This window comes from Rhizoctonia solani, chromosome 16 (genome assembly GCF_016906535.1).
Source record: "Rhizoctonia solani chromosome 16, complete sequence".
Taxonomy (NCBI): Eukaryota; Fungi; Basidiomycota; class Agaricomycetes; order Cantharellales; family Ceratobasidiaceae; genus Rhizoctonia; species Rhizoctonia solani.
In genome coordinates this window covers 1262831-1289437 of record NC_057385.1, presented here as the reverse complement: position 1 = coordinate 1289437, position 26607 = coordinate 1262831, and the positions used below count along the sequence as shown (strand labels likewise).

At 49.1% G+C, this 26607-nt stretch overlaps 10 protein-coding genes across 10 annotated transcripts; 4 read left to right on the top strand and 6 right to left on the bottom strand.

Annotated features, from left to right (window-relative positions):
• Positions 1-136: 136 nt before the first annotated feature.
• RhiXN_01647 (GNAT family acetyltransferase) lies at positions 137-975 on the top strand (the record flags this gene model as incomplete). The annotated part of the gene is made up of 5 exons (XM_043321466.1): positions 137-327; positions 381-461; positions 544-673; positions 726-776; positions 847-975. 5 exons carry the CDS (start codon positions 137-139, stop codon positions 973-975), a joined length of 582 nt encoding a protein of 193 aa, XP_043187289.1.
• Positions 976-1282: 307 nt separating this feature from the next.
• On the bottom strand, positions 1283-4066 carry RhiXN_01646 (uncharacterized protein; the record flags this gene model as incomplete). Its single annotated transcript, XM_043321465.1, has 9 exons — positions 1283-1323; positions 1387-1416; positions 1475-1945; positions 2004-2178; positions 2213-2422; positions 2452-3171; positions 3207-3253; positions 3306-3852; positions 3917-4066. The coding sequence occupies 9 exons, from the start codon at positions 4064-4066 to the stop codon at positions 1283-1285; spliced, it is 2391 nt and encodes a 796-aa protein (XP_043187288.1).
• A 395-nt stretch (positions 4067-4461) lies between these two features.
• RhiXN_01645 (cyclopropane-fatty-acyl-phospholipid synthase) lies at positions 4462-8108 on the bottom strand (the record flags this gene model as incomplete). Its single annotated transcript, XM_043321464.1, has 19 exons — positions 4462-4577; positions 4629-4710; positions 4763-4854; positions 4911-4935; positions 4993-5103; positions 5718-5734; positions 5794-5834; positions 5885-5998; positions 6056-6220; positions 6345-6402; positions 6446-6612; positions 6670-6743; positions 6805-6917; positions 6970-7247; positions 7366-7520; positions 7574-7658; positions 7706-7846; positions 7903-8045; positions 8106-8108. 19 exons carry the CDS (start codon positions 8106-8108, stop codon positions 4462-4464), a joined length of 1980 nt encoding a protein of 659 aa, XP_043187287.1.
• A 242-nt stretch (positions 8109-8350) lies between these two features.
• Positions 8351-10665, bottom strand: RhiXN_01644 (GMC oxidoreductase; the record flags this gene model as incomplete). The annotated part of the gene is made up of 12 exons (XM_043321463.1): positions 8351-8472; positions 8524-8631; positions 8685-8741; positions 8797-8910; positions 8964-9395; positions 9452-9547; positions 9600-9750; positions 9808-10066; positions 10117-10156; positions 10238-10316; positions 10367-10430; positions 10484-10665. 12 exons carry the CDS (start codon positions 10663-10665, stop codon positions 8351-8353), a joined length of 1704 nt encoding a protein of 567 aa, XP_043187286.1.
• A 456-nt stretch (positions 10666-11121) lies between these two features.
• On the top strand, positions 11122-13548 carry RhiXN_01643 (major facilitator superfamily transporter; the record flags this gene model as incomplete). The annotated part of the gene is made up of 14 exons (XM_043321462.1): positions 11122-11340; positions 11695-11801; positions 11858-11868; positions 11922-12043; positions 12110-12130; positions 12202-12289; positions 12357-12426; positions 12481-12562; positions 12619-12655; positions 12712-12829; positions 12882-12994; positions 13043-13121; positions 13182-13215; positions 13279-13548. The coding sequence occupies 14 exons, from the start codon at positions 11122-11124 to the stop codon at positions 13546-13548; spliced, it is 1371 nt and encodes a 456-aa protein (XP_043187285.1).
• A 1622-nt stretch (positions 13549-15170) lies between these two features.
• On the top strand, positions 15171-18488 carry RhiXN_01642 (methyltransferase domain protein; the record flags this gene model as incomplete). The annotated part of the gene is made up of 11 exons (XM_043321461.1): positions 15171-15179; positions 15251-15689; positions 15755-16082; positions 16142-16248; positions 16300-16435; positions 16490-16644; positions 16713-17719; positions 17803-17960; positions 18031-18147; positions 18218-18303; positions 18358-18488. 11 exons carry the CDS (start codon positions 15171-15173, stop codon positions 18486-18488), a joined length of 2673 nt encoding a protein of 890 aa, XP_043187284.1.
• A 555-nt stretch (positions 18489-19043) lies between these two features.
• Positions 19044-20115, bottom strand: RhiXN_01641 (protein-binding protein; the record flags this gene model as incomplete). Its single annotated transcript, XM_043321460.1, has 3 exons — positions 19044-19250; positions 19314-19789; positions 19839-20115. The coding sequence occupies 3 exons, from the start codon at positions 20113-20115 to the stop codon at positions 19044-19046; spliced, it is 960 nt and encodes a 319-aa protein (XP_043187283.1).
• Positions 20116-20440: 325 nt separating this feature from the next.
• On the bottom strand, positions 20441-21074 carry RhiXN_01640 (uncharacterized protein; the record flags this gene model as incomplete). The annotated part of the gene is made up of 3 exons (XM_043321459.1): positions 20441-20534; positions 20596-20987; positions 21039-21074. The coding sequence occupies 3 exons, from the start codon at positions 21072-21074 to the stop codon at positions 20441-20443; spliced, it is 522 nt and encodes a 173-aa protein (XP_043187282.1).
• Positions 21075-21598: 524 nt separating this feature from the next.
• Positions 21599-23669, bottom strand: RhiXN_01639 (glycosyltransferase family 22 protein; the record flags this gene model as incomplete). Its single annotated transcript, XM_043321458.1, has 7 exons — positions 21599-22348; positions 22402-22810; positions 22859-22900; positions 23065-23189; positions 23241-23345; positions 23409-23582; positions 23634-23669. The coding sequence occupies 7 exons, from the start codon at positions 23667-23669 to the stop codon at positions 21599-21601; spliced, it is 1641 nt and encodes a 546-aa protein (XP_043187281.1).
• A 509-nt stretch (positions 23670-24178) lies between these two features.
• On the top strand, positions 24179-26474 carry RhiXN_01638 (uncharacterized protein; the record flags this gene model as incomplete). Its single annotated transcript, XM_043321457.1, has 4 exons — positions 24179-24236; positions 24298-24568; positions 24628-24990; positions 25889-26474. The coding sequence occupies 4 exons, from the start codon at positions 24179-24181 to the stop codon at positions 26472-26474; spliced, it is 1278 nt and encodes a 425-aa protein (XP_043187280.1).
• Between the last annotated feature and the right edge of the window lie 133 nt (positions 26475-26607).

Genomic DNA, 26607 nt, shown 5'->3' with positions numbered 1-26607 from the left:
TAACAAGCCCGCCATAGATACCTGCCTTGAAGAAATGATAAATTTGCTTAGTTTAGCATTTTCGAGTAAGTGAAAATCGCCACGAATCAGGATATAACTCATCCCAGATGTGGTAGAACCCTCTGATCCAGATCCTATGACCTTCCCTGCGGTGGGATATACATACGAGAAAAATCCCGAAATACACAACGATTTCCATAGGGTAGAACTTCAGACAGCACTTATGGGCGCTGGACGTGTGTTTGGCGCCTTTATTGACATCGAGGGAGTTGAACGCCTAGCTGGGATTGCTATCTGGTATGGACCAGGAAAGCAATTTCTTGACGAGTATATCTAAATTGTCTACCTTCTAATCGTGTCCACTCATATTGTCAAATCAGAAATGACCCTGAGCAACTGGTATATTGGACACATTTTTCGAATAAACTGGATCCGAAACCCGTCAGTGGTGGAAGGAAGTGGTATGTCAATTGATGTTCATATTCTTGTTCTTTCGTTCTAACTGTCCCTGATTGTGACCCAGTAGATGCTCCCACGCTATAGTCAACTCACCTTGGACGGGCTTGGTGAAGGGGTTAAGAAAGGGCTGTTTCACTTGCAAGTACTCGGAGTTCACCCTAATTTCCACAGAAGGGGAGTGGGAAGGGCTCTAATTGATTATATGCTGCCTCAAGTATGTGCTTCATCTATGGCGATGGTTTTATATTCAACTCAGTTACGTGTAGATCGACGCGCAGGGAATTGCGTCTTGTGTGGAAACCGCCAATGAAGCCAATGTGAGTTATAGGCCATCCCTTCCATCCGAATAGCAGAAACTTACATATACTCAATTCTTATAATTATCAGATGTTGTTTTATGGCAGCTTCGGGTTTCAGGTCAAATCAAAGAAGGAGTTTCCCTCCACGCATGGCGACTTCGTTATGTGGTGCCTGAGGAGAGAACCCAATGCCGGAAAGGAGTTACCATCTAATTAATAAGTGCTAATTGCTTGGTCTATGCCAATCTTATGGAATAAGCGAAACTTCATGGAATTAACAAAGCTTATAATGAACGATTGAGGCATTGGCAGTACGTCGGGTCACGTAATGACATACGGCAGTGTTTGTAAAAAAAAAAAGCATGAATCCAAATATTAACGAAGAATAGAGTAACCCAAACCCTCGGAAACAGAGTCTAATTACAGATTGTGTGTCCCAGATTTCACGCAATATGCCCAACAGCCAGCGGGATCGAGGGATCTGGTTCAGGAACTGAGTTGCCAATATCCCAAATTGAGTATAGTTATGATGGTCTGGCATTGGTACACCAGGTGATACCGGTGCCTACAATGATTTATTAAAACATTCAACTTTATCAGAAAACGCCAATAAATGTATATTACTCACCAGTGAATATGCCCTCGGTCTGGTTGTGTTCTATAGGCGCGGGAGAGTCTGTGCGCATAGGCAGACCAAGTCCTTGACTAGCCCATACTTCTTGAGTCCACCGTCGTCTTGTGGGTTGTTCCAACCACGGGTGCGAATTCACGGGTACTTCGTTTGGCATATACGACTCTTGGAAAGTGGCCCAGGACGTTGAGTAAGCGTGTAGCCAAAGTTTGTGTGAGCAGTGGATTTGGCAAAGGTGATGGTTGCACAGGATTGGAAAGCGCAGGTTGGACCCCATACTGAGCGGAGATATTGATATCCATAGGTTCATTTATGGGGACCCATGACTCGCTCGAAGCATCCCAATTATCATTGAGCCCTACTTGTGAAGGGCCTTCGGGGATATTGTACAGACTACCCGTAGGAGGGGCAGAGCGGTAGTGATCTCCCAGTATGTTGGCATTGCACTCTAGAGGCAAAGGCAAAGCGTGCGGATGAGTGTGAGGTGCTTGGAGTACTGGTGCTACTTCTGTTCGCTGAGTTTCGCGGAAACGGAGGATTAGGGCCGCGCGAGTAGCTTCCAGAAGTCAATTGAGAATCTCCTGTATTATTTCGCGAGTTAGAGAAGATATAACCTTGATAGCTTCCTTGGGCGACGTGATGAGTAGGCGTAGGGGGCACTTCACGAGATGAATGTGAAGGGGCCCTAATATACGAGGGATGGTTGCGAGATACTGGGCGCGATGGGGCAGAGACGACCGTTGGTGAGCAGTTATGAATATGATGACATTCCCGAGCGTCCACCATATCCTGGTGATCATGGCTAGTACAGCCACTGATTGACGATGATGCTCTGTGCTGATGTACAGTGCAGCACGTAGGACCATTCGCCGATGAGAGTACGGAAGTAGAGCATGGATGTTGAGGGTAGTGTTGACCGTGTGTCGAAGCGATTAGCGCCATCAGGAATTCTCGCCATACGAGGGGCAGGTGAAGATGATGAATTATTACGAAGATCAGCGCGAGGTGAGCATTGTGCGTGTCGACTGGAACACTGAGCATTCATCGATACTTCACCATTACGTTGTGTTGGATTTGGACTGGTGGCATATTGAACAGCACGTTGATGAATGCCAGGGTGTATGCGTTCTGATGGCATCGAGTGCACAGAATGAAACGAATTCCGAACTGGACCTGGCACCGCTGGGCCTGATATACTGGGTGGTGGTAGTGGATGAGAAGATATGCTCCCTTGAGAGCCACAACCTGAGCATCGAGGGATGGTCGGTGCGTTGGTACTACTCGGCCCCTTGTAGCTGAGGTACACTCATCAGTTGTAGATTGTCCATACCCAGCTCGCAGGGCAGATGTGTCCGACCCTATATTCATGGAAGAAACCCGTGAACTCAAGTCCAAGGCGTTGCCTGCCTTCGAATCAGGTATGGATGAATGTGGCTCTGGACCATTTTGAGGTGTGCTAGACATGATTTGAGAGTGCGCATGACCTGCACATTGACAACCTGAGCAATGAGAAGTGACGGATACATCTCCGCTGGACTGCGAAACAACATTCTTGGCAGGCGGCGTCGTAGTGTGCTGATGCTCTGGCGGATTAGCAATATTGTTAGATGCGGACAATGGCTGAGGGATCTGGGTGGCATTGCGATCTATTGGATTCTGCGTCCCAGGTTCTGACCGCGATGGGGTTGAGTTTGAGAGAGCTGAATTTTTAGACACTGTGGCACCAGGGGAATTTTCTCGAAGGGAAGTTACGAGGCCAATTCCAGTACCAGATCGCTGCCACTGTTAGTGGTCAGATTGAATGTGGCAGGTGGCACGACCGACTCGGGCAAAGAACGAGTGCGATATAAGACGTCTTGTTCTGCTGCTCAAGTTACGTGAGTGAGAACTTTATCGGGCATTGGGTCATAACTCACTACATTGCGGGCTTTGATTGCTGATGGTTTGGCTAGAGTTGGCTATGGCAATCGAAGTCCAACCCATAGTGGTCTTGGCCAGAGATCCCAAATTCGGATAAACTAAATATTGTCTTCCGCAACAAGCAGAATGTTTGTCCTTCAAGTAATGGGATTTCGCGAGCTGAGCGGCACGAACATCTGCTGTGGGCCGATCGGTTCCAGACGGAAGCCAGGTACCTCCGTAGCATGGGCGGGATTCCCGTAAGCATTCGAGTAAAAACGTAGCAAACCCAACGACAATTGGCTCCGAGAAGCGAGTATTCGCCCGAATGCCCGGTGTAGTATCGGCACATTTCAGCGATGTTCTTGAGCTTGAGTATTTCGGGCGGCTCTCGTTGTGGTTGTACAGGAAAGAATCACGAGGTTCGCACTGTTCACGCAATGTCTCTACGTTTGTGCTGGCTTTGACGGTGTCCATGGCCGGTTTAGGTTTATTGAGGAGAACGCCAACCCCGAGCATCTGGACGACGTTCGATTCGGAGCCACAATGGAACAGTGTCGTGAGCTGGGGTAGCAACGTCGCAATTGATCAAGATAAAATCATGGACTCCGTGTCGATGACACCATACTACTCGGACAGGTGCTTCAGATAACTCGGGAATTTCGAGAACCTGCGCACAGAACATCTCTAATGGCCATGCGTGCGGCACCCCCGAGAAAAGCAGAGATTGTAGAGTGAGAAAGGGAATAAGCGGAACTTGCATTGGGGTAGCCGACATGGGGTGGACGAGATAATGGGCGGGTTACTTGGTGAGCAGTCCTATAGCCACCATATGGACTGTTGGGAGCACATCAATCTTCTGAGTTTAGAAGATTGATTGACTGGTACGCCATTGTTTGCAAGCACACAGCATGAAGTGAAATACCAACTTACTAGTTGATGGACAAGTTCAAACTATACTGATTTGGAGTCGATGGTGGCAAGTTTTGTACGAAGGATGGGCGCGAGCAACAGGTGGTTGAGTACGATGCCTCAGCTACGCTCAGGGGTTACCGGATAGAGAGTCAGAAAATGTATTACGAATAGTATATAGTGACAATTGATGGGCGTGTATGGTCGACTGGGACTGGACCGAGACAGAGGCAGAACAAGCTTCCCCGAGTGAACAAATAATTACTCGCACTCCGGGAGCTCTTTGGGCTCCCAGTCCTTCTTCATGAACTTCCATTTGCAAGTGAGAATACCAATGTCTGTGTGTCCGAAGTCACTGAATAGGTTGGGGGATGTATCTGTATATTAAGATGAGCAAATAGCAATCGCTGGTCCCGGAAATCCCTTACCAATATTCTCTGCTTGGCATGTCTTGCACTCGCCAGTCACAACGCCGTATGACTGCTTCCCGTTGATATTAAGTTGAACCCACTAGAGTTGATGTAAGGCGGTGTTCAGGTCCTAGGCGCTGAATCAAGCATACCTGTCCACAGTTCTGGCCGTTTCTCCAATAAGTGGGGGAAACATGTACAGCAGGTACACCTGACGGGACTTGGTATCCACATCCGTCATTTCCTAATGAGATGATTAGGACACGGCGTTTACTGCTGCATGTAAGGATGACTACTAACCGCTCACTGGGTTGAACCAAGTTGCCTAACAAACAGGCCTTCAGCAACTAAGCAACTGTGCACTCCTGAACCTTTTGCTTACTTGTCCATAATGATCAATACGCTTCTCGTGGTAGGAGCTAGCAGAGGCGCCTCCAAGGGCGGAGGACACTGTAAGAGCTGCGACAGCAAAGAATCCCTTCATGGCAGAAGACTGAAAATAAAGAATGGGATGGGAAAAGAGGGGTCGAAGGAGAGACTGCAATCAGGTTAGACAGCCGACGGCTACACAAGCCCACCTTTTATTGTCTCGGCAGTGTTTGTAGACGCGTTGTCAAAAACACGACTTGAAGGGTTTAATATGCACTATTTCAAGAGTTGAAACCTTGGCAACTACCGGGACCCTGACGTGCTCGACTTCGATGTCACCTCGATCGAATCTAGAACTGCTTATATATCACAGATTATGTCATTTTCTATCCTTGCCTATCACGCTTTCACGTACTTGTATCTTCCAGTCAAGAAGGAACGCCATCTATGTCAGGCTTGGTTTGCCAGGAGCGAAAACGCACAAGTCACAGTTGGGTCCAAGCGGTCATCGGAGCCTTCGGCCCCAACTATGGATGTTGACATACGCACGTGTTCCTCGCGAAATGATTCTGGTGGGCAACATCCCATCCTGTTCCTGGGACACGAGTGCGGTACAGCAATTTTATTTCCCGCTCATATACTCATACAACTTATCTCTACACCGACCTTGGTCAAGGAACGAACACTACCCCACTACAGACTAACATCACAACCATACCCCTCGAAACCCTCACGCACAAACGTGATGATGTGATCTGTATAGAAATCAAGGATGAAATTCATAAATGTTGTAATATTCAGTCAATAAACTTACCGCCAAGGGTTCGGGTAGTAAAACCAACTTCGCAGTAGCAACTTGCAGCCCACTATCAGCTTCATATACCCGTTGAAGGCAACCAACTCACTAATAATACACCCATTTGCGTTTGAATACTTCGATCTCCTGCCGTCCTCGAGGAGATTCATCAAACACATCCGGGTATTCCCGTTTTAATGAGGGTATAATGTCCGAGTCGAATCTTTGAGCACAATTAGCTCAATTATAGAAGCAGCCGAATCAAGAATCTAACATTTACCTAGCTAGGAAACGTCTTCTCCACTCTCTCAAAGTTCTCGCATAATGAGGCCCAATATTGGATATACTATCTATAATAAGTTTGTTCTTGCCGCCTTGAGCAAGGGTATCGACGAGTGCTGTTACAGTAGGCAAATGGCCACCCGGAAAAACTTCCCCAGGAATTCTACTATCAGCCAAGCTCAGCAACCGTATATTATCCACACTCACTCTATACATATGTGTGTAGTGATTCGAGGCCATTAATGCATTTAGATATGCAACCGCCATTCGCAACCAACCTTACTTACCCATTTCCGAATGAAATCAATCTCGCGAATATACCGTTCGTATCCTGCACCCCCACGCCTTTGTCAGCATTCGCTTGAGCAAGTACCAAATATATACTCACGCGGCTCGGGAATCGTGATCACCTGGACGACGCCAACCGAATTCTCTGGTTTCATGCATCTCTCGACGATGGCCCAGTACTCCTTCAAGAATTCACGACCAACGGCCTCAATCATCTCGATGCTCACGAACCGATCGAAGATACCGGACCATGATTCGGGGACACAGCTATGCATATATATGCGTATCAGGGGACAGACCAGGACTGGTTTCTTACCGACTTACCGGTAATCCATCAACCAGATTCTCACCCTCGACTCCACTCCAGCAGCGCGAATCCTCTCTTCGGCAAGAGATTTCTTTGTAAAAATGTAATTTCAGCATAAGTAGTTATTATTTCAAGTCAGATAAGGTACCTACCTGTTCGGAGCTCAAAGTTAGGCTGTCAACCTCAACAAACGGATACTTTTGGGTCAGTAAGATGGCTAATGCACCCCAACCGGATCCAATCTCCAGGATGCGAATAACTTTGTCTACAGGAACAATCGAGTCATATAAACTAGAGTTAGATTCAAAAATTCTCACCAGAGGTTTCAGGAATCTTAAGTTTCTTCACGAGATGTTCCAACTTGATCATTTGGGCTTGATAAAGTTGATCCTCTTCATCGGGAAGGGTCAGTTTATTGGTGGGAATGTCTGTGTCTACGCCAATGCCATGGAAATCTCCATTTCCGAGGCCCTTGACTACGACACCGTTCTCGAGTAGCCGTTCGCCCTTTTCTACAATGGCCATGTCTGCATCGAGAGTCGGGAATATAGCGCAAGAGTAGGTCATGTCGCGCGATAAAAATGCTTCGAACATTCTGCAGCAACAGGAAAAGACGTTAGTACGCGTTTTGGCGGACAGATTGAAAATCAGGAATATTAGTAGGTGTAATGGGAATGGGAATAGAAGTTCTGTGCTTAAATCACAATACATACTGGTTACTGATATCGTAATGAGCACTGATATTACTTCTCGAATTGCTCAATGTATTAAGGAATCGAATGCTAGTGAGCCTTTGGGGAAGTGTAAACAACAGACTTGCAATCGCAGACTTCATTTCGACGAGATTTTCTCGGTTAAGCAGGAAAATCTGTTGACTGTGTAAATTTATACACCGGGATTCTGTAGCAACATAAAGCTCACCTTGAATAAAGTCACCAAGTCGTCGCATTCAACGTCTCCGTACATGAATGCCTCGGCAAATCCGAGGTCCGACATAGTGACAAGCCTACAACCGGTTAATCCTAAATTAGATACCATCATTCGGCTATTTACCTTATCCAGAATGAATCTTTCACCACACGAAGTTCAGCGCTGGGTCCATCTTGGATACCCTCACTTCCATGAGGGGGGAAATTGTAGATGTGTGACTCTGTAAGGACACGCAAGTGTCCGACAGTAATTTTCTGCATAAGCCTGGAAATTTGGTATCTTAGAACCTGCCGAGAGTCTAGGAAGCACTCCATGCTCACGCAACAACACCGCTCTCTGCAAGTCTGGCCAGGGGGGTCCAACCAACGCTGGCGACGACGTCCATTACCCTTCCAAAAGCGGAATCAATCATTCCTACAAGGGAAGCATTATGCGTTGATGCTGTCTTCAGGAGTTGTTCAGACTGGATTTGGGCTATTAGCAAACGCCAAAACTTGGGGAGAGGACGTTCAGCCCAACTGACCATGGTGACGGTGGGAATAGAGATCGGGGGAATTACGCAGCCTATACTTATGGTGTCATTCTTGGCCTCGTTCTATTTAATCTCGCGTGCAGTCCAGACGATTCGCGCTAGGGATCGCGATCCAGAGCCCACTCCGGCCATCACCATCGAGACAAAGTCGATCGATTATTTACATTTTCGAATCAATGGTGATTTCACATGGATAAGAGGTACAGTATCTGAAAAATGCCCGGCGTGCCTATAACTCAGTTTACGATCACTTTCAAGAGCTTAGCAGCAGCCATCTCAGCCATCACCATGATAGAGGCAGTTGGGTTTCCCACGGGCATCCCTGGGAATACTCCCGCATCGACGACAAACAAATTATCTGTATGGCGTTATGAACTCTATTTTAGGATATATACTACAACGGAAGCACCCACCAGTGCCCCAACTTTCAAGTTGGCATCGACCACGGACGTGGATGAATTAGTACCCGTACGTGTACTGCCAATCCAATGGTTCGAACCACCCACGGTCGTCGAGACTTGACTGTTCTCAGAAACGGCTTAAATAGGCCTGTTTTGGCTATAGACTTACCAAGATCCTCGATGGTAGTACTGTTCAAGTTCGGGTAGCGCAACTCCAAACCCGGCACTGTGGGTACGCGATAAGAATTCAATGGAAAGGTCGATTAGAAACCTCGCCCTACCTTTTTGGTAAGTGGAAATGACGTCTTTAGTCGCTGTGATCAGTACTTCCCGATCGATCGGATCCGTAAGCCATGGGGTTGTAGTCAGAGTCACTCGCGTTTGGTTATTTATACCTATATCATTGGGTCAGTTATGTCTCCCGCAACGTCAATTTAAATTCCCTTACTGGCTCTTCCAGAAGAAGCTATACCTCGACCAAGATACAACGTTACCCAGATTAATGTTTCGTTGTTAACCCCTGGGCCAGGATTACAACAACTCGCAGGATTACCGGGACTAGCCGTGCCCTGCATCCACCTTACTTTCGAGTCCGAACCCACGTATTTTTTCCACCAATTGATTCGAGGACTCGTTTGTGCAAGTACACCGCTTTGGCTTTCAACGTATTGCTTGGCGTCGGTCAGATTCGGATTAAACCAGACAGGGCGGAAATTCTGGTACGCATTGACTGATGGGTGAGAGAATACGAGTGAGACAGATGGGTTATCCTGGAGGTTATAGCCAACTGGAAGGTCGAGGTATGTGCTTCTAGGCGGTAGGTACGGAGCCGACTCAGGTGTTGCCTCTACATTTGCCAGGCTATCGGCGGGACCGATACCTGACCATATAATGCATGAGCACAGCGCAGAGCACGACCCCTTTAACCACACTTACCGGACTGAAATAAAAGACGAGCAGAGCCAAATGACCCGGCAGACAAAATTACACGACCACCTTTTGGATTGACGTAGATAAGCCCATTATTTCCGACTGGACCTCAGTTTTAGATTAATCAGGATACCCTCATCAGTGTAACGCATACCCTCTGTGTTGTTAGTATGAACCCCGGTTATAGTGCTACCGTTCCGAGCAACTGCTAAAGCCTTTGTATATGCCAATAGTTTGAAGTTAGGTCGCGCAAGGGCGGTCTGGAGATATGTACCCATAGGGCCTGTGCGAGTGCCTCGTTGACTCTAGCGAACCAAACCATTTTCAGCGAGGTGGAACGATCATACTGAACCATGGCGTACCGAAAAGGCGCTATATCCATAAATTTTGTCCTTCTTGTTCCTTTGATTGTTAATCGTGATCGATTGGTACCCCTGTGCGTCTAAAACGCCCTTGAAAACGTCATAGACCTGCGTCAAATACCTTTTCCCATCTGGAGAAGGAACATCCGTTGACGGAAGACGATTGTGTAACTTGGAGACGTATGGTGCAATATTCTGAAATCCAACAGGCCAGTTATTGCTAGTCGCGAAATCCTCATCCTGAGGATACCAGTAAAGCCTTGTATATATGTCAGAGTTGCAAATACCACATACTTCGTTCAATCTTACATGGAATTAATCGCTGCTCCTCCACCAATAATGCATCCCCCTAAAGCTGGTAAGTCTAATTATGATAGGCATTCATCGTTAGTCGTTGAATTCGAGTGGGCAAACAGACGGGTGTGTTTACCTCTGCACCAAAAATAGGGAATTCCAGCCGTGATATCGTAAAATGACTCGAAAGCCCCAGGTATATCAAAACGAGTCAACTTGTACCGGATGAGTCCAGTGTTTCCCCCCAAATCGTGGTAACTCTCACATTAGTAGGGTATGGCCACGGGGGCGTGTCGGTCCCTCCGGTTGCGGCAATACTGGGGCCACCTCTTTTCCAGACATAGGCTCAGTCAGAGGAAGACTATTAGCGAGTCATAACTACCTCTCAATTAAAAGCACTTTCTTCCCAGCTTCCGATAGTCGATCGGCTACCACGATTCCTGCAGGACCAGAGCCGACGACGATATAGTCGAAGCTGGCCTCATTTTGTTTATGAAGGGCAGAGGCAAAGCTTAAGCCACAGAGCACCAGGAAATCAATCGTATACAGAAACAGTTTATTCATCGAGCCAGTAAGAGTGCAGATTTCTACGTGATGCCTGAGAGTTGCCCGGTTTTATACCCAGTCAGCCACCAACTCAGACCTGTCAAATTTATCGACTGACGAGCAGATGGCGGATTATTCCATCAGCACAAGGCCGCAGTCAATATTCCCAACGAGCCGAGGGTGCACCAGACCTGAGGTAAGTTACACATTTGTACTATTCTTTGTCGTCGAAGCCATCGATCAGCATTTTATTGGACACAGCCACTGGCGCTTAGCTGTATGGGCTATTATTAACTGAAGAGGAGACTCAAGACCACAATCGGCAAACATTTCAACCCGAGGTCAGCGGTTCGAGCTTCTTTGCGCAGGTATACCTCCACCCGATCCTTACATGGAAGGCATTTGTCATGCATCCTGTTATCTTCTTTAAAAAGTCGGTTAATGGCTCCGAAAATGTAGTGCTCAGCGGCCACCATGTCTCTCTCTACTGAAGACGTTGGCAAAGGCCAACCATCGCACATAGAGTCCAGCCCCAACTCGGTAATCGACACTCCCACTTATCATGCTGACGTCGACACATCTCAGATTGACGAAAAGAAATTACTGCGGAAAGTTGACATGCGTTTGATCCCTTGGCTTAGTCTACTATACTTGCTGAGTTTTCTGGACCGAACGAGCATTGGAAACGCCAAGGTTGGTAGACTACCAGCACTGTATTAAAACTTGCCGTGACATGATTCGTCCAGCTTTACAGCCTCGAGGAAGACCTCGGGCTGACCGATAAGCAATACCTAATTGCATTGACAATCTTCTTCTTTTCATACTCCATCTTCGAGGCAAGTACTTGGCTTCATACACGCGCGCATAATATTACTAATCATAGGCCACATGCGTCCATAGGTTCCTTCAAATATATTTCTCAAACGTCTACGGCCCTCCATATGGCTTTCTGCGCTCATGTTATTTTGGGGAGTCATGATGGCAAGTCGTAATTTCATTTGAGATGAGTAAACTCTTCGAACACGAGCTAATTGTCACCATGGCCAGACTGTCCAAGGTCTCGTGCATAATTATGGTGGCTTACTCGGAATGAGATGGATGCTCGGAACGTTCGAAGCCGGCCTATTTCCAGGAGTGAATTACTATTTATCATGGTATGTGAATCGCTCGCGGGCTTCTCGGTTTGATGTTTACCGACTCGGACCTTTAGCTGGTACAAACGTATGTGTCATACCACCGCTTAAGCTCCGACAACTAAACATCTAGGCAAATAGGCTCCGAGTTCGGTATTCGTGCAGCACTATTCTTTAGTGCAGCAACGGTTAGTGGTGCATTCGGTGGACTCCTGGCAGCAGCAATCAGCAAGATGGATGGAATTGGTGGGAAACCGGCATGGGTGAGTCCCGGTCATCACGACTAGAACCTGATTAAATGACGTTACATCGATCAATTCATTCTCCAGGCCTGGATTTTCATACTTGAGGTAGGTTAGGCAGTTGCGTGCATTACCCTAGTTTTCTAGCGCCCACAGCTCACTCGCATTTACCCCGACAGGGTCTAGCCACGGTCCTAGCAGGTGCCGCGTCGTTCTGGATCATCCAAGACTTCCCGGACGAAGCCAAGTTCCTAACTGAAGAAGAACGTAAGTGTGGGGGCACCATTTGCTGCTGTATACATATCCCACACGTACTGAATCGTTCCTCGCCCAGGCGCTTTTATCGTGCGCCGGCTTCAGTCGGACGACCAGTTCAGCGCTGCAGGTGAAAAGCTCAGGGCCAAGTTCGTTGTTCTTCCTTTAAACGGTCTTGGTTCTATCTTGACGTATATGTGTAGATATATTTTCCAGGCCTTGAAAGATTGGAAGACATGGCTTGGAATGCTGTGCTACGCTGGAAGCGACGCGCCTTTGTATGCGGTCAGTCCCTTTGAAGTTGGTTGTAGTAAATTTAAAATTCAACCCGTTCATCCCAGTTCTCCTTGTTCACGCCAAGTATAATCAATCAACTCGGTAAGCTGGTATCCCTCCCTTGGTACTGACGTCAATTGACGGTGCGGATGTTTCAGGATATACGGCGACGCCCGCAAACTTACTTAGTGTACCTGTATATGCATGGGCATGTATACTTACCGTTGGAGTTGGGTATATGGCCGACAGAATAGGAAATCGCGGTGTCTTCAATTTGTAAGTTCCATCGGGCTCAGAAGGCCGTTATTTTAATCATACTGTCCCATAGAATATTCTTTACAATCGGGCTGGCAGGTTATATTATTTTGATCGCCTCGCGTAATCCGGCACTTTCGTACTTTGCTGTGTACCTTGCCGCAAGTGGTATTTATCCTCTAATTCGTGAGTTATGGCGCTTATTAGGTAGAAACCCATACTGAAATTTACTAGCCAATACTATTGCCTGGATGAGCAACAACGTCGAAGGATCGTACAAGCGGAGCGTGGCTCTTGGGATGATTATCAGCTTGTAAGTTATATGACATTGGTCTCCTATCACCAACTCAAATGCAACTCGTTGCCCCCCTAGTGGAAACTTGAACGGTGCAGTAAGCTCAAATATCGTAAGTTGGACCCCACCTGCGTGCGCGCGCCACCTTGTAATGACTTCATTCCGCCACTTTTAGTACCGCGCACGCGATAAACCATGGTACAGTCTTGGCCACGGCATTGTACTCATGTACATCGTGATTGGCTGGATTACGTCTCTTGCGTTTATCATCCTGCTTCGTAGGGAAAACGCGAAGCGGGAACGTGGGGAGCGTGACGAAGTCATCACCGGGGATATTCATAATGACGAAAAGGCCGTGGAAAGCCGGAACGGAGTGTATTCCACAGTCGAAGAGGCCAAAAGAGACAAAGGAGATGATTGGAGCGGATATCGCTATATTACCTAGTTTGAAGCTGTACGGTTTCAACGAAAAATGAATGTGAGACTAGACGTCTAGAGGGGGACAAAACAAAGGCGGAGTTGAACCCTGTTGGTGGTGGTGATAAATTAATCACTCTTTCAATGAGGGATTTCCCTGAAAGTCCGGACCAGGCATTGAACGGTGGATCCCATTCGCAAAGAAATAGCATTTTCGTCCTAATGCTCTAGAGTTCCCATCCGACGAGCGTATATCGCCGGAATGAGGGGATAGGAGTATACCGAAGTGGACCGGCGGAACTAAAATTAATCGAATAAACCCACAATACCGGTGTATGATACCGTACCTAGACCCGGGTTTATTCGTTTTTCGGTGAAACTCGTAACAAAAGTGTTTCTAGACACAAAAAGCCGTTTTAATAAAACCGAGTTTCAGTCTTCACGTGATATGGACGCGGCAGAGCTTCTTATTTAGGAAACTGAGCATTCGGACCGGTCTGGATTCCCGAACCGTGCGCCGCCCCCGCCCCTTTTGTTGGTCCTGGATGCAAGAGGGCAGGGGGAGGGAGCTTCATCGAAGAATGAATGATATGTCTGAATGACCTAGTTTGTGACAACTTTGACATGGGCGAACGGGATTGACGTGAAGGTCAAATTCAAAGGCTGATGATCCTGATCAAGCAAGTCGTTCGGCGTGATGGTATTGATATATATTCGGAGGGGGGGTTCAAGATGCCACCGGCTGGGGATGCAGGGAAGAACGATGGGATGGGGATGGGGATTGTGCCACCGTGATGATCATTAAGCCAGATTGCAGGGCCGTGCAGCTACGGTGGGGGGACACATTCTATCGTGATCGACAATAAGAAAACTCTGGTTGTGCCACCGCGGGTGTATCAGGACGTGCCTCGGCATCCGGGTCGAGCTTGGCGGCGTTTGTATTCGAGGGGCTTGTGTGCTGTGTGTTTATTTATCCTGTTTCGGGCGCTTTTAGTGTACGGCGGTTCTAGCGGAACCGGTATGTGGTTATTATTATACATTCGGTCTGGACTCGTAATCTGTCTTTATGGGGGAATTCAAGGAATGTTGGTTCGAGGGATTGTACATGGTATATGCGGGCAGATGTGCTACGGAGTTGTATGCCGGGGACCGGGAACTCGAATGGAGAAGAAACAAAAGACAGACCGGGTGAAAATAGCGAGCGCAATGGTGGGCCCCCGATTTGTCGAGTGTCCCTCGATTGAAAGCGATAGGAAAGAGTGTGGGGAAAGTGCAGCCGGAAACCTTGGTGAAAGTTTTCGAGGTAAATAGGAGGCGTTGGGCAGGGGTCAGCATAGCAGCGGAGACAGACAAGGTGGGCTAGACAATATGGCGAATTAATGCGCACGCAGGATTGGCGCTGGTCAGCTACATGACGTGTGTATAGCGTGTTAAGCGCCGAGAGACCGAGAAGCGGGATCAGGGTCTCGGGGTTGGAAAAGCGGGGCAACATGGGAGTAACGACCAGAGAGCCGGATAGGTGTTGGTTGTACATATATGTGACTTGAGGAGAGAGATGGACGAGAGCTGACCCGCCCACCCGCCGCAGAGCGCAGGATATAGGACTACAGTTATGGACGAGCGAGCTCAGCCCATGTGAGTTGATTGGATATGGATGGGGTATCTGCCCCTATCTCTGCGTCACTCATCATGCGAAGGACTGGATATGAATATTGACTGGGTTATTATAGGACGCGGCGCTCTCACTCGATGTCGGCCCCCCAGCGGCCCTCGCAGTTTATGATTTTCTCGAATACCACGCACCACAAGCACCCATCGCCATTCCGGCGCATTACAGCACGTGTACGAGCCCATTTCGACTCGAGCACAGAGAGCGATGTCGCACGCAGACCACGCCCACGATCACACACACAGCCCATACAGTTCCCCCGCCAGCGAGTCGTCTCCGAGGGCCACTCGGCCACCGAGCTCCCATCTCCTCCCCCCGTCCCTTTCAGACCCCCGCTGCCTCCTACAGCCGCCCCGCCTCTGCCCGGCACCTCCCATGCGAAGCCGGCCCTCATGACCTCTGGATGGGAGCCCGTGTATCTCCCAGGCTCGGTCTCCGCACCCCCCTGCCCCTCGCCGCGACAGGCACGAGACTGCATCCCACAGTGCCCAGGCCAGCCCGTGAGTAGCGTTCCCACCGCTTCCTCTGCTGATTCTCCGCGGTACTCACCCTCTTGCTATTTCAGTCAACCCCCGTCTGCTCGCTCCTTCTGGCTCGTCAGACTCGGTCAGCGACTCGGACCCATACCCCAGAGCGGTTTCAGTCAACAGCTCATTTGTCATTCTCGACCCCAGCGACCCCGCACTCCCATCTGCCGTTGCAAAACGCCTACTACCCTGTGCCGAGGACCACCCCGAATGGGCCTTGCGCAATGGTCGCCGACACCTCCGGTCCCAATTCACCCGAGGCGTCAAGCAGGCTCGCCGAGAGCGCAAAGAGGAAGCTAGCGGCACCCTCTCGACGCCCAGACCCATTCCGTACCCCCTCGATTACTCACCCGAGACTCTGGCCAAGTACGTCCTTCTCTTGGCTTGCTCCTATGTTTCTCCAATTTAACTCGCTCGATCATCAGCAATGCACTAGGCCATTTATTGCATTCGAATTATTCTTCTTTCTCTAGTATCATTCAAGAACAGAATGAGCCTCGGAGTTGCCTCGATTTGGGCTGTGGGGGTGGAGGTAAGCAGATAACCTCCGAGTATCGAATCAGTGTGACATGGTCGTAAATAGAATGGATCCGAGGTGCCTTGCGTCAATGGCCGACATGCGAATTCGTCGGCATGGACATTGTTCTACTTAATCGTGCTCAATTGTCCTCCCAGAAAGGCCCGGCTTCAGGTCGAGTCACTTGGGTCAAAGGAGACTTGTAAGATTGTCCTTGCCTTTTTTGGTCTCACGCGCTGACCACCTGGGTATTAAGCCTCGCTGACCAACTGCCGTTTGACAATGAGAGTTTTGACCGTGTGCACATGCGCGACCTCTCGCACGCTATACCCTACCACGCATGGTCACTCTTGTTATCAGAAATTGCCCGGGTTCTCCAGCCGGGCGGCACACTTGATCTAACCACAGAGGGTTCGTTTTGCGCCTTGCCCAAATCAAGCTAAATGCGCTTTTTTTTTTCTGACACGGTTGTTCAACAGATATTATTTTTCCTATCTTGCCGCGTTCGTTGACCGCTCGTCCGACTTGGACCGAAATCGCGACATTTCGAGAGGCCGCAAGTGGGCGGAACCGTGATCCTTCGCAAGATGAAGAACGTCCAGGCACCATGCGCCTGAGCGATGCAAGTATTGGCCCAGGGGGAAACGAGACGGTCCGCGGTAAATCTGACGAGACGGTCCGAAATCGGCAGCCGACCCCGACACCTCCCCCATTCGCGACTGAACTAGGTTCGCTGTTACGGATGAGCGATGGCACTAGGGCTAGTTCGCGCCGTGGTGGCTCCACAACGCCCTCGGAAACCATGTCGCGCTCGAGGGGCGAATCCGTGTCCAAGCCCCGATCGCGTTCTCGAGATATATTGCGTGGGACCTTTAGCGATGGCGAGAGCACCGGGGTGCGTGCCGGGATCGGAAGGATACTACGTGGTCCTAGGCGTTCGGCTGCAACAAGTCCGACCAGGGGCGATTCGGACACAGCCACGGCGCGCAAGAGTGTTGCCCAGCCCTTGTTTGTCTCTTGTGTTACCGCTGCGGGATCCAGCCCGATTCTTCCCCCCGAGCCAGCGCGAGCCTCTTCTGATGAACCACGTTCGGCATCAGCTTCCATGGGTTTGGGCGTTCCCTCTTTTGGATTTGCCCTATCCAGCGCTGCACTCGGCTCTGCGCTCTCTCTTCGCTCCATGGATGGCTCGATACACCCCGGTCAGGCGTCTGTTCTCTCGTTGCACCCACCCCCCGCTGGTTCCAACACACACCTCGCGCATTCATCCGTTGTCTCGTTCCAGGGCCCGCTCTCTCCGCCCCTCACACCTCCTCGCAGGGAGCTCACGATCGAACCAACGCCGCTTGGGCACGATTACGAGCTTCTCGAGGATCTCTACTATGCGGTCTACGCAAAGCGGGATATACACGTTCAGCTGACCAATTCGCTACCCGGGCTCATGGAATCGTGTGGGTTGTTCGGGAATATCGATCTTGGTGATCCCGTAAGTTTGAGCTTGCTTCTAGTCCAAAGCAAAATCTTTTTTTTTTGGGAGCCAAGTCTAATAATGGGTTGAAACTCATTTAGGTTACGGTTGACATGCCCACGTACACCAATAAAAGTTGCCGCCGGGATGAAGCCCATACGCCACCTACTCCTGACATGTCACCCAAGAGCGGAAACCTATCTTATCCCTCGACGGACCGTGATCACGTCAGCACTTCACCTCAAGTATGTTCTCCAAGGTACGTACAATGCGACGCGGTGGCGTGTTGGAGTGCTAACGTGGCGTTGTGGTTTGGCAGGTATTCTCAGCGTGCGAGAAGCCATGTGGGAAGAACTAGTGCTTCGACGCGAGCTGGGCGATTCGGATGACCAGCATGTGCGACAGGAGCGTATGCGATTCGAAGACATGATTACGTCGTATGCTGCGTAAGTTGGATTTCTGTACAAGATTTATTGCAAGGGTCGGATCGACTTATTTGTTTATTTTTGTCGGTAGTTCGATCCAAGCACTGATCGATGTTCCATCGAAGCTCACTGCGGGCGTGCAGTGGCGCAGGCCTGTGCCTCGCGAGCAGACACCTGGTAGGTGATTGTATGCTATTTTATGTTATCTATATTCTAATCTATATCGACTAGAACAAAAATGGGTTGCTGCCGAGTCGCAAAAGCTGCGCACCGCTTGGGCCGCGCGTGAAGCCTGCCAAGGACTGACAGGGTACTCGACTTGTAGTCGCCGTATCCGCACTATTATTGCCACCAAGGCCTAGACGGTCTCGCCTTTCATTTTTTTTCTTCTTTTTTTTCGTCTCATCCAACTCCTGCTGTATCCTCAACCGCGTCATCCGTCTTCGTTATTTTATTCACCGACATTCTGCATTCTTGTATATTTTCGCATCGCATTTGACATCCTCGCTCAACTCCATATGTTTTCATCGCGAACACTTTTTTTCGTTCTCTATTGTCTTTTTTTCGCTCTACTGGTTTACCCTTGCGCGAGCGTTTTGTCCGACTCGTAGTAGATATACCTCGAACATCTTTCTCTCTCTCCCCATGCTGTACTTTTTCTCATTCCGCTGTGTCAATCTCCTTGCTTGATGTCTGGCGTTGCATTGCTCGCTCGTTCGTTGCTCTCTTGCTTTTGTACATGCGTGCCGCCTAGACTTTCTTGTATTATACCATAGCTAGCTTATACATATAGAATTGCATGCCCATTAAATTTATGGTATTCAGAGGTGGTTAATCTACAAAGATGGATAATATTACAGTACAAGGGGTAAAATGGTCGTCTGGTCGTAAATCAATCGGAACAACGCTCTAGTCTGTTACCTAGCTCTGCTAGAGCCAGCCACAGAGGGGCTGGTATTGAGGCTGGGAGATGGATGCGTAGCGGATGGGTCCGGCACAATTCCATTGGCGATGAGCGCTCTGATTAGACGTTTGGCGCTCACTTCAAGTGTCTCGGTTTTGGTTCGTTGGATCTCAACGAGGGTATGCTTTCTCCGATTCTGGTCTATTTGTACAAGCGAGACCTACCATCAACGCACATCAATCAGATTAATTTATGTACCTGCAGCCGAGAGCCCCAAACTCACCTTGCGCGGCGAAAAATTGACCGACAACGTCTCAAACAACAACTTTTTCGATCTGGCATGTCTTGTCGACACGGACGAATACGCTGGCTCGACGGTATCCGCAACGACCCCCGTCTGAATCCCAAAAACCCTAACCAGATCCTCCAAACGACTGCGCGGCTGCATTAAATCGAATATATCCGCAAACGCATCGTCTGATCCCAGGTGGAGCTCCGTCTCGTCTGTCCGCACGTCGTCGCAGATTTTGAGCACCAGGAACCGGTCGAGGATCGCTGTTTCTCGCTGGACCGATTGGAGCGATGGTGTGGAGAACGGATCTGTTGTTGTTCCGAGGGCGGAAGTTGTGGTTGTGGTGGGTGTGGGTGTGTAGTGGACGAACGAGGGTGCGTTGAGTGGGAAGGGGTCGGACGTGTACGGCGGTTTCACAAGCTCGGTGTAAAGTGGGAGATAAGTCGATCGTAGCAAGTGCATGCTCGCTATTCAAAAGTTTTAGGTTTTAAAATGGTTCTACATACCAAAACTCACCAATATATACCGCTCGCGACGTCAGACGAAGATACATAGCCACCCAGTACAAGCGCCTTCGCAGTCGTTCAGCGGGGATGTAGTCGGGACATGTTGCGTATACAATATGGAGAAGAATATGCTGAGGCAGCTCAACCAACGAATGGCAAGTGCGTCGCGACTGGAACGGCGGGGGAGCTAGTTCGACTCGTCTATTGGCATTCGTGCGCGGGCCCGGGTGGCGCGGGCCAGAGTGATAAGGAGGTGGCGGAGGGAGTTTATCATCTATCACAACCATCTGTTGGTAGGAATGTTCAGTCTCTGTCGGATTTCGCACAACGAGAGGCATGAGGCATCGAGGTAAAGCACACAAACTCACGTTTCGAAGTTGGTATTTATCAGCAGAGAGTGTGGAGTGGCGCCGGTTACGGAATACTACTTGGGTTCTGATGGTACAAGGGGGAAATCCCGTGCACACTGGACGAGGTCTGCTATCGGTATTAAGCCTTGCCATGTGCACCGCATCTGGAGGTTCATCACTGCGGCCCGGCTGCGCTCAACAGATCGACATACACAGCCACATGCATAGATGATCAAGCTGATGTGGGTACATGCGTTGTTGTCTACAATTTAGACTCTGTGCTATCTGTGATCTCGACTACTTGCTCAGTGCCTTCATATTTCGGTAAATTAAGCTCGAATTTCTTGTCCAAATCACTGAAGATATGTATTAGGCCACTTGAATCAATCAACCTTGGTCGAAACAACCGATACTTACGGTGTAACAAACCGGCCGCCTAAAAAGTGGCGTCCTTGGAAAGACCGCGCGCCTTGCTTGGGTGCTGTAAGGCTAACGAGCACATCAGGCCGCAGCGCTTCCAGCGCTCCTGCCTGGTCGCCTTCAGTCTTGACTTCTTGAGGTCCATCATCCACATCCCAGCCGCTCGGAATATCTACGCTCACGACCGGAAGACCGCTTTGCCCAATCAGACGAAGCGCGGTGTCGAAAGGAGCACGTGCGGGAGGTTTGAACGAGAATCCAAAAATGGCATCGAGCACTACATCGTAAGACGATTTGAAGTTTGTCGCTTCGGGGAGTTCGGGAGATGTGGGGATGTGAAGGTTAGAGCATTGAGCGGCGAGGCGCTTGTATATGTCTTTTGAGCCGGGCTGCATAGGTCATGAGAAAAATACTCTGTTGAGCCGAGTTTCGGAGTGTACCTTGGGCATGTAAAGAGTAGGTTGGTACCCAAACATTTCTAAAGTATATTATTCACTCTTCTTAAATCTATTCAATAGAAATCTTACTGAGGTGGCGCGCGGCAACTAAACCATCTCCGCCCTATACAAAAAAAGACAAGCATGAATGCTGTTTCTTTGCACTTGCATTCAATATATACCTGATTGCCGGCCCGCAACATACCAATACCCGGGAATATTTTGTATTGTCGTAAACCTTGCTAAGTCCCTGAGCACAAGAGAGCCCAGCCAATTCCATCAGCTTTAAAAGCGTAAGTTAGTTAAAGTGCATATACGCCGCCGGGAAGTTACCGCGGTTAATCTGACCTGGTCCAGGCTAAAGGCACCCGCAGCACTCATCAACTCCTCGTCAATCTACATTCAATAGCGGCGCGTTAGTATTACTTGGTGGATTTATATTTACCCGATATTACAGGACCTGTTGTGCTAGTTTGCACTAAGATACCTCAAAGACATGGTGGTCGATCGATTGAGATGGGCAGGCATAGTCGTCATAGATCATATTACATAATTACAGTAAACTACACTTTGAGTCCTGTCCATTCCCAAACAACAACACCTCCCCGGCGTCGCTCATCTTCCTCCCAGCCGTTACCAATACGCCAGACAACGTCATAACCGAGTCCTCTCAATTTTTGTTTGACTGTATCTTGGATTTCAGACGACGATGACAGGTTTTCCAATGCCCCAAACATGATGAAATGACTGGGCCATGTGTGGTTCCAACCCTGCACAGGCGGTGGATTGCCTGGCTTTGTAAAAGGTTCTCGGGACGGCGGAAAAGTGGGATCGACCGATGGTGGGAAGTACTGGTCCAAGTAGCGAATAGGCCCCAGCGTCTCGAAGAATACATCTGTTTGAGACGTGTACGTCTCGCGTTGCGTGCTTAAACGCGATCGATTTAGTGGGTGTCTGAATGAAATAAGGTCCATCACAAGTACGTACTGGCTCAACCCGAGCGGCGGCTCGCACCCGATCTCCCATATCCTATGGCCGCCTGTGGCATATGTCAATTCCGGAAGATGGAGATAAGCCCGCCCAGGGATCGAGTGGCATGGCATGAGCACACCGACTGATTTGACTCGGTCAGACCTTGTACTTAGATCGTGTAGGTAGCGAGTGACAGCGATCTGCGCACTGCCATGCCAGCGGATCAGATAGAGGTTAAGAGGAAGGCAAACCGCGAGGAAGTAGGCCAAGTGATTACGGCGGATTGGGAGTTGAAATGTCAATCTTGCTTTAAGATTGTCCTGCGCCTGTAAATCCGTCGCCTCGAGGAAATGTTAGAGGCGTTCATGTCGAAAAGTAGCAGGAGCACACATACATATTTCTTGGTTTCGTTATTCGAGTAAATCAAATAGTCTGCGGCGAAGAGATGTAAGATAGGGAGTAAGGGATGAATAAAACGCCATTCTTTGTGAGCCAAGAGAGAATAGAGTGCAATAGTCCAAGCCACAAGTCCCAGTAAAAGGGAGCGTGTACGCCTCGAAGGACTGGTATTCCGGTTATCCCGGTTATCTTTAATATGCTTCCATACTCCCAAAAGGGTAAATGGTAGGGAGGGCCCTAAAACGATTGGGAGGCCTTGCGTGAAGTAGTAGTGAAAGGTATTCACACCGTAGAAACTGGCCACTCCGGATACCAAGTTGGTCTTGAGGAAGGAAAACGGCGTGAATGTCAAGGCTCCATAGTATAGAGTATCAATTATTGTAATTGCCGAAGCCGCAGCAAGTCTTTGGATGGGTTAGAGTACTGTATGTCATGCGAAGATGTGAACACACCCAACAATGGTTCCATCCACTACTAAGTTTGAGAAATGCCTCCTAGAAGAGGATGAATTCCATAAAAGTTGAGAGCCGAGAAACGCCCAGATAACCGAGGCTGTTGGGCGTATTACACAACTCAGTGCAGCAATTCCGAGCGAGATTCGTGTACGTGACCTTGAAACCCCTTCAATACCAGGTCAAGGTCGGCAAGTGCCACGTACCTAGTTTGGAATAGGGAATACGGCCAGTACAGCAAGGCAATAGTTACCAGACTTGTCTCAGTTGAGTTGGCAAGCGTTCGTGTCAGTGCCAGCACGTTGAATGGAGACAGAAGTGAAAGGAAGAGCTGTCTATAGGTAAGAGAAATGCTTTTCCTAATCTCCGAGAAGCCACATACCGTAACGCGCCCATGTGACTGGGTGAACAACGTGCATGCTATCTGGTAAAGTGCAAGGTCACCGGCTGAAGCAAACACAACTTGAACCAGTTTAGGGGCCCAGATCTAATTGATTTCGTCATTAATCAAAGCTATGCTCAGATTGTTTCTCGTCTAATTGAATCATACAAGTATGGGCGTGTTCTCCAGGCGCAAGGCTTTGACCAATGCGTAGGCTGGGACAAACAAACTAGGGTATGCAAAGCTGCGTATCGGCGGGTTTGTGGTCCATTCCCAAGTCAGGTGCCCAGTACCGAACACTGCGTGATAGGCAGGTTCAAGAGCTTGAAAGTATTCATCAGGCTGAAAAAATCCACAAGTGAATAGGGCTATTAAGAGTCGAATACAAAGCACTAATAGAATGTAGCGAGCGGAAGGAAGTCGCGACATTGAGAGCGTCTAAGTATGCACGTGACTCCCGAAAAGGTCCGGGTGGGCTTAACATCTTATTTTTGCTGTAATTATCACGCCAAGAGTAGATGAATGGAAATCATACCCGATCTGCGGGGCATCTGCGGATGTTATACGCGCAACTCTGGACCAGGCATGGGGCCACTAGGTGCAGAGTGGGCGTTGGACGAAAGTGGCAAGCATTTGCTGACTAATGCTCCATACATGGTCTAGCGGCGGAAAGTCGACCCACCACTTGTCACCTCCAGACACTGCTACAAGGATTATCCACCCGTCTCTCGGTTTAACGCGACACCTTTAATACTTGCAATACTGCATAGATTGTTTGGATCATCTACTTCCTTTATAAGCTACCCACCGCCTATCATTCGTACGACCGCGCTAGACCCCTGGACTATTCTGTTCAAAAAAATAATACGCAAGACATGTTGTCATCGAGAAGCTCAACCCCTCGACCCCGTCAGGTTGGAATAAATGAAACTTCTCTCATGGATTACAGCAAAGATCCACCGACCTCCAGCGATGCGAGTTGGACCACCATGACAGGTCAGCCTCTGCTAAACATCATCACTCCAAGTCCTCCCCACATGGACTCACTCTCTCATAGATGTACCAGATGAGGTAAACCAAGAAACGGCCTGTGCCGACCAAACGATTGCTGATACCCGGCCACGAAAGCGTCGACGCATCACCTCTGGTGGTTCTATTGCCGCCCAACCGGACTCCTCCACGAACCGCTCACCCCAACGACATTGTTACTCGGATATTCGTCAACATGCCAGTGGTTCCGTCCAATTCTTGGAGCTTGGCGTGGAAATTGGTTCACAAGAGACATGCCGGACCTGTCGCAAGTCTATATCAAATTATTACTGTTCGAGGTAAGGAAGCTTCCGATAGATACACAGCCGTCAAACACATCTTACCCTGGAGTGAACAGATGTGCCACCCCGACTTGTTCAATTTGTACTCGTACATGTTCCATTGCTGCCATATCCACTCCGCCTACCCCTCTCTTATGTTTCTCAGCAACACCATCTCCGAGGCCCAGTTCCAAACGACTACTCGCGGATGACTCCTCAGACAGTTTCGAAGGGATAGACGCCGATGATCTTCGGATGCGACTGTCCCGATCTGGTAACCTACCTACCGCCTCCAAGAGGCGGTCGTCATCATCTGCGATTTCATCTTCTGGGCGCGATGCCGATAACGAAACCAACGATACCTCCTGGTGGGAGGAACCGTCGTCTGGTGGGTGTGGGCGTGTCATATGTCAAGCCTGCGCGGTGGAGGATGCTGATAGGTAAGTTTGTCCCAGTGGGCTTCCCCTCCAAAACCAATGGCTAAAATTGTTGCGTGGCGCTTCATAATCAGCCATGAATCCACATGTCTAGATTGTCTGGATGGCTCTGGATTCTCACTTTTGGCGCGTCCAACGTCAAGTGGCACGTAGTATGCCACGCCTTGCACTTCAGTCAATGCGGAAAATATTCCGAGGGCCCTTCGAAGTTTCTTCGGTTATGGGGAACCTATTCATGATCAAACAATATTCCAACACTGCTCCCATGATTTTTAGCTAAATATTTGTGGTTCTATCCTCTCGTTGACCAATTGTCCAGTAATTTCAGACTATACTCTTGTATGTGCATACCTCACCATGTGTACTTGTAGCACTTGACTGTCCTAACTATTCCCCTTGGACTGATCGGCGGGTTTTACGAAAGCAACTTACATTAGCCTTTCACTCGCACATTAAAAGACACCCCTGGAACCTATGGGAGGTCTCGGAACGGTTTCTGCCAAACCTCTGAGCTATTTATGCATGGACTGGCAATAACAACTCAAAGAGGCAAGTCGTGGGGCTTATAGGCTCTCAAAGGGCGTTAATCCCGCATAGTCATTCACGCTGCCACCAAAGTGTAGTCCCGCTCCGAGAATCATGCACGTTCATTGCGGTCCTTTGGCGTCTGGTGTGCTCGCCAAGGGTCGTGCATACATGCACATGTTCCGCGTCACCTGTTGGTTGAGATGCCGTTGCTATTTTGATTGCCGCCAAGAGACCACTGTGCCATTCGTCACGCCCACTCTTGTGTACCACATAGGCCGGGTCCTCTGTGCTCCATGGGACTTCTAATGGCACAACACAATAAAAATTGGGACAGATAAATATATCTAATAGCTAGGCTAAACTTTTGGAAAAGTACTCCCAAGTCGCCAACCTTTTTCAGACGGTTCTATCTGGCCATATCTTACACTCAACAACCTTGGATCATGTTACTTGCCAGAGTGACTCCTCCTACCACATCAGCTGCGACCCCAACTGGGACTCCGAGTACACAGTCAGCAATGAGCCGCACGAGCACATACAATACCGTTTCTTTTATCATTGCCGCAGTCGCTTTGACCGTCGGGTTCACCATATTCTACCAACTCTACTGGCGCAAACGGCCTTCAAATCCCGAGCCAAGACTCTGCGTATCCAGAGCCGGTGTAGCGCGCTTTGTCACGGGAGATGCGAGAGAAAGGAGAGAAAGAGAGAGGATCCTCGAGCAAGCCCAACGGGAACAAGGGCGCGAACCATGTGCAGCCGAGTGGAGAACCCGAAGAGTAGAAGAGAGTCCTCGTGATGGTACTCGTTTACCTAAATACTCTCGTTCGCCGGAATTCGTCCAGTCGACCCGTCCAGAGATGGAAGGGGTAGGGTCACATGTAGTCATCCAAGTTCCGCCGCCGACTTACGATCAAACCGTGGCGCGACCTCCGAGCCCCCGCCGAACCTATGCATAATGTGTGGTGCTGGTATTTATAGAAAGAATGAGATCATCATAATGTCTTGGCTTTACATATACTTGTATTCATTATATGTGTAGTGGGGTGGCTGCACTTGGTGTATCAGAACTCGAAATAATAAATATTCGAC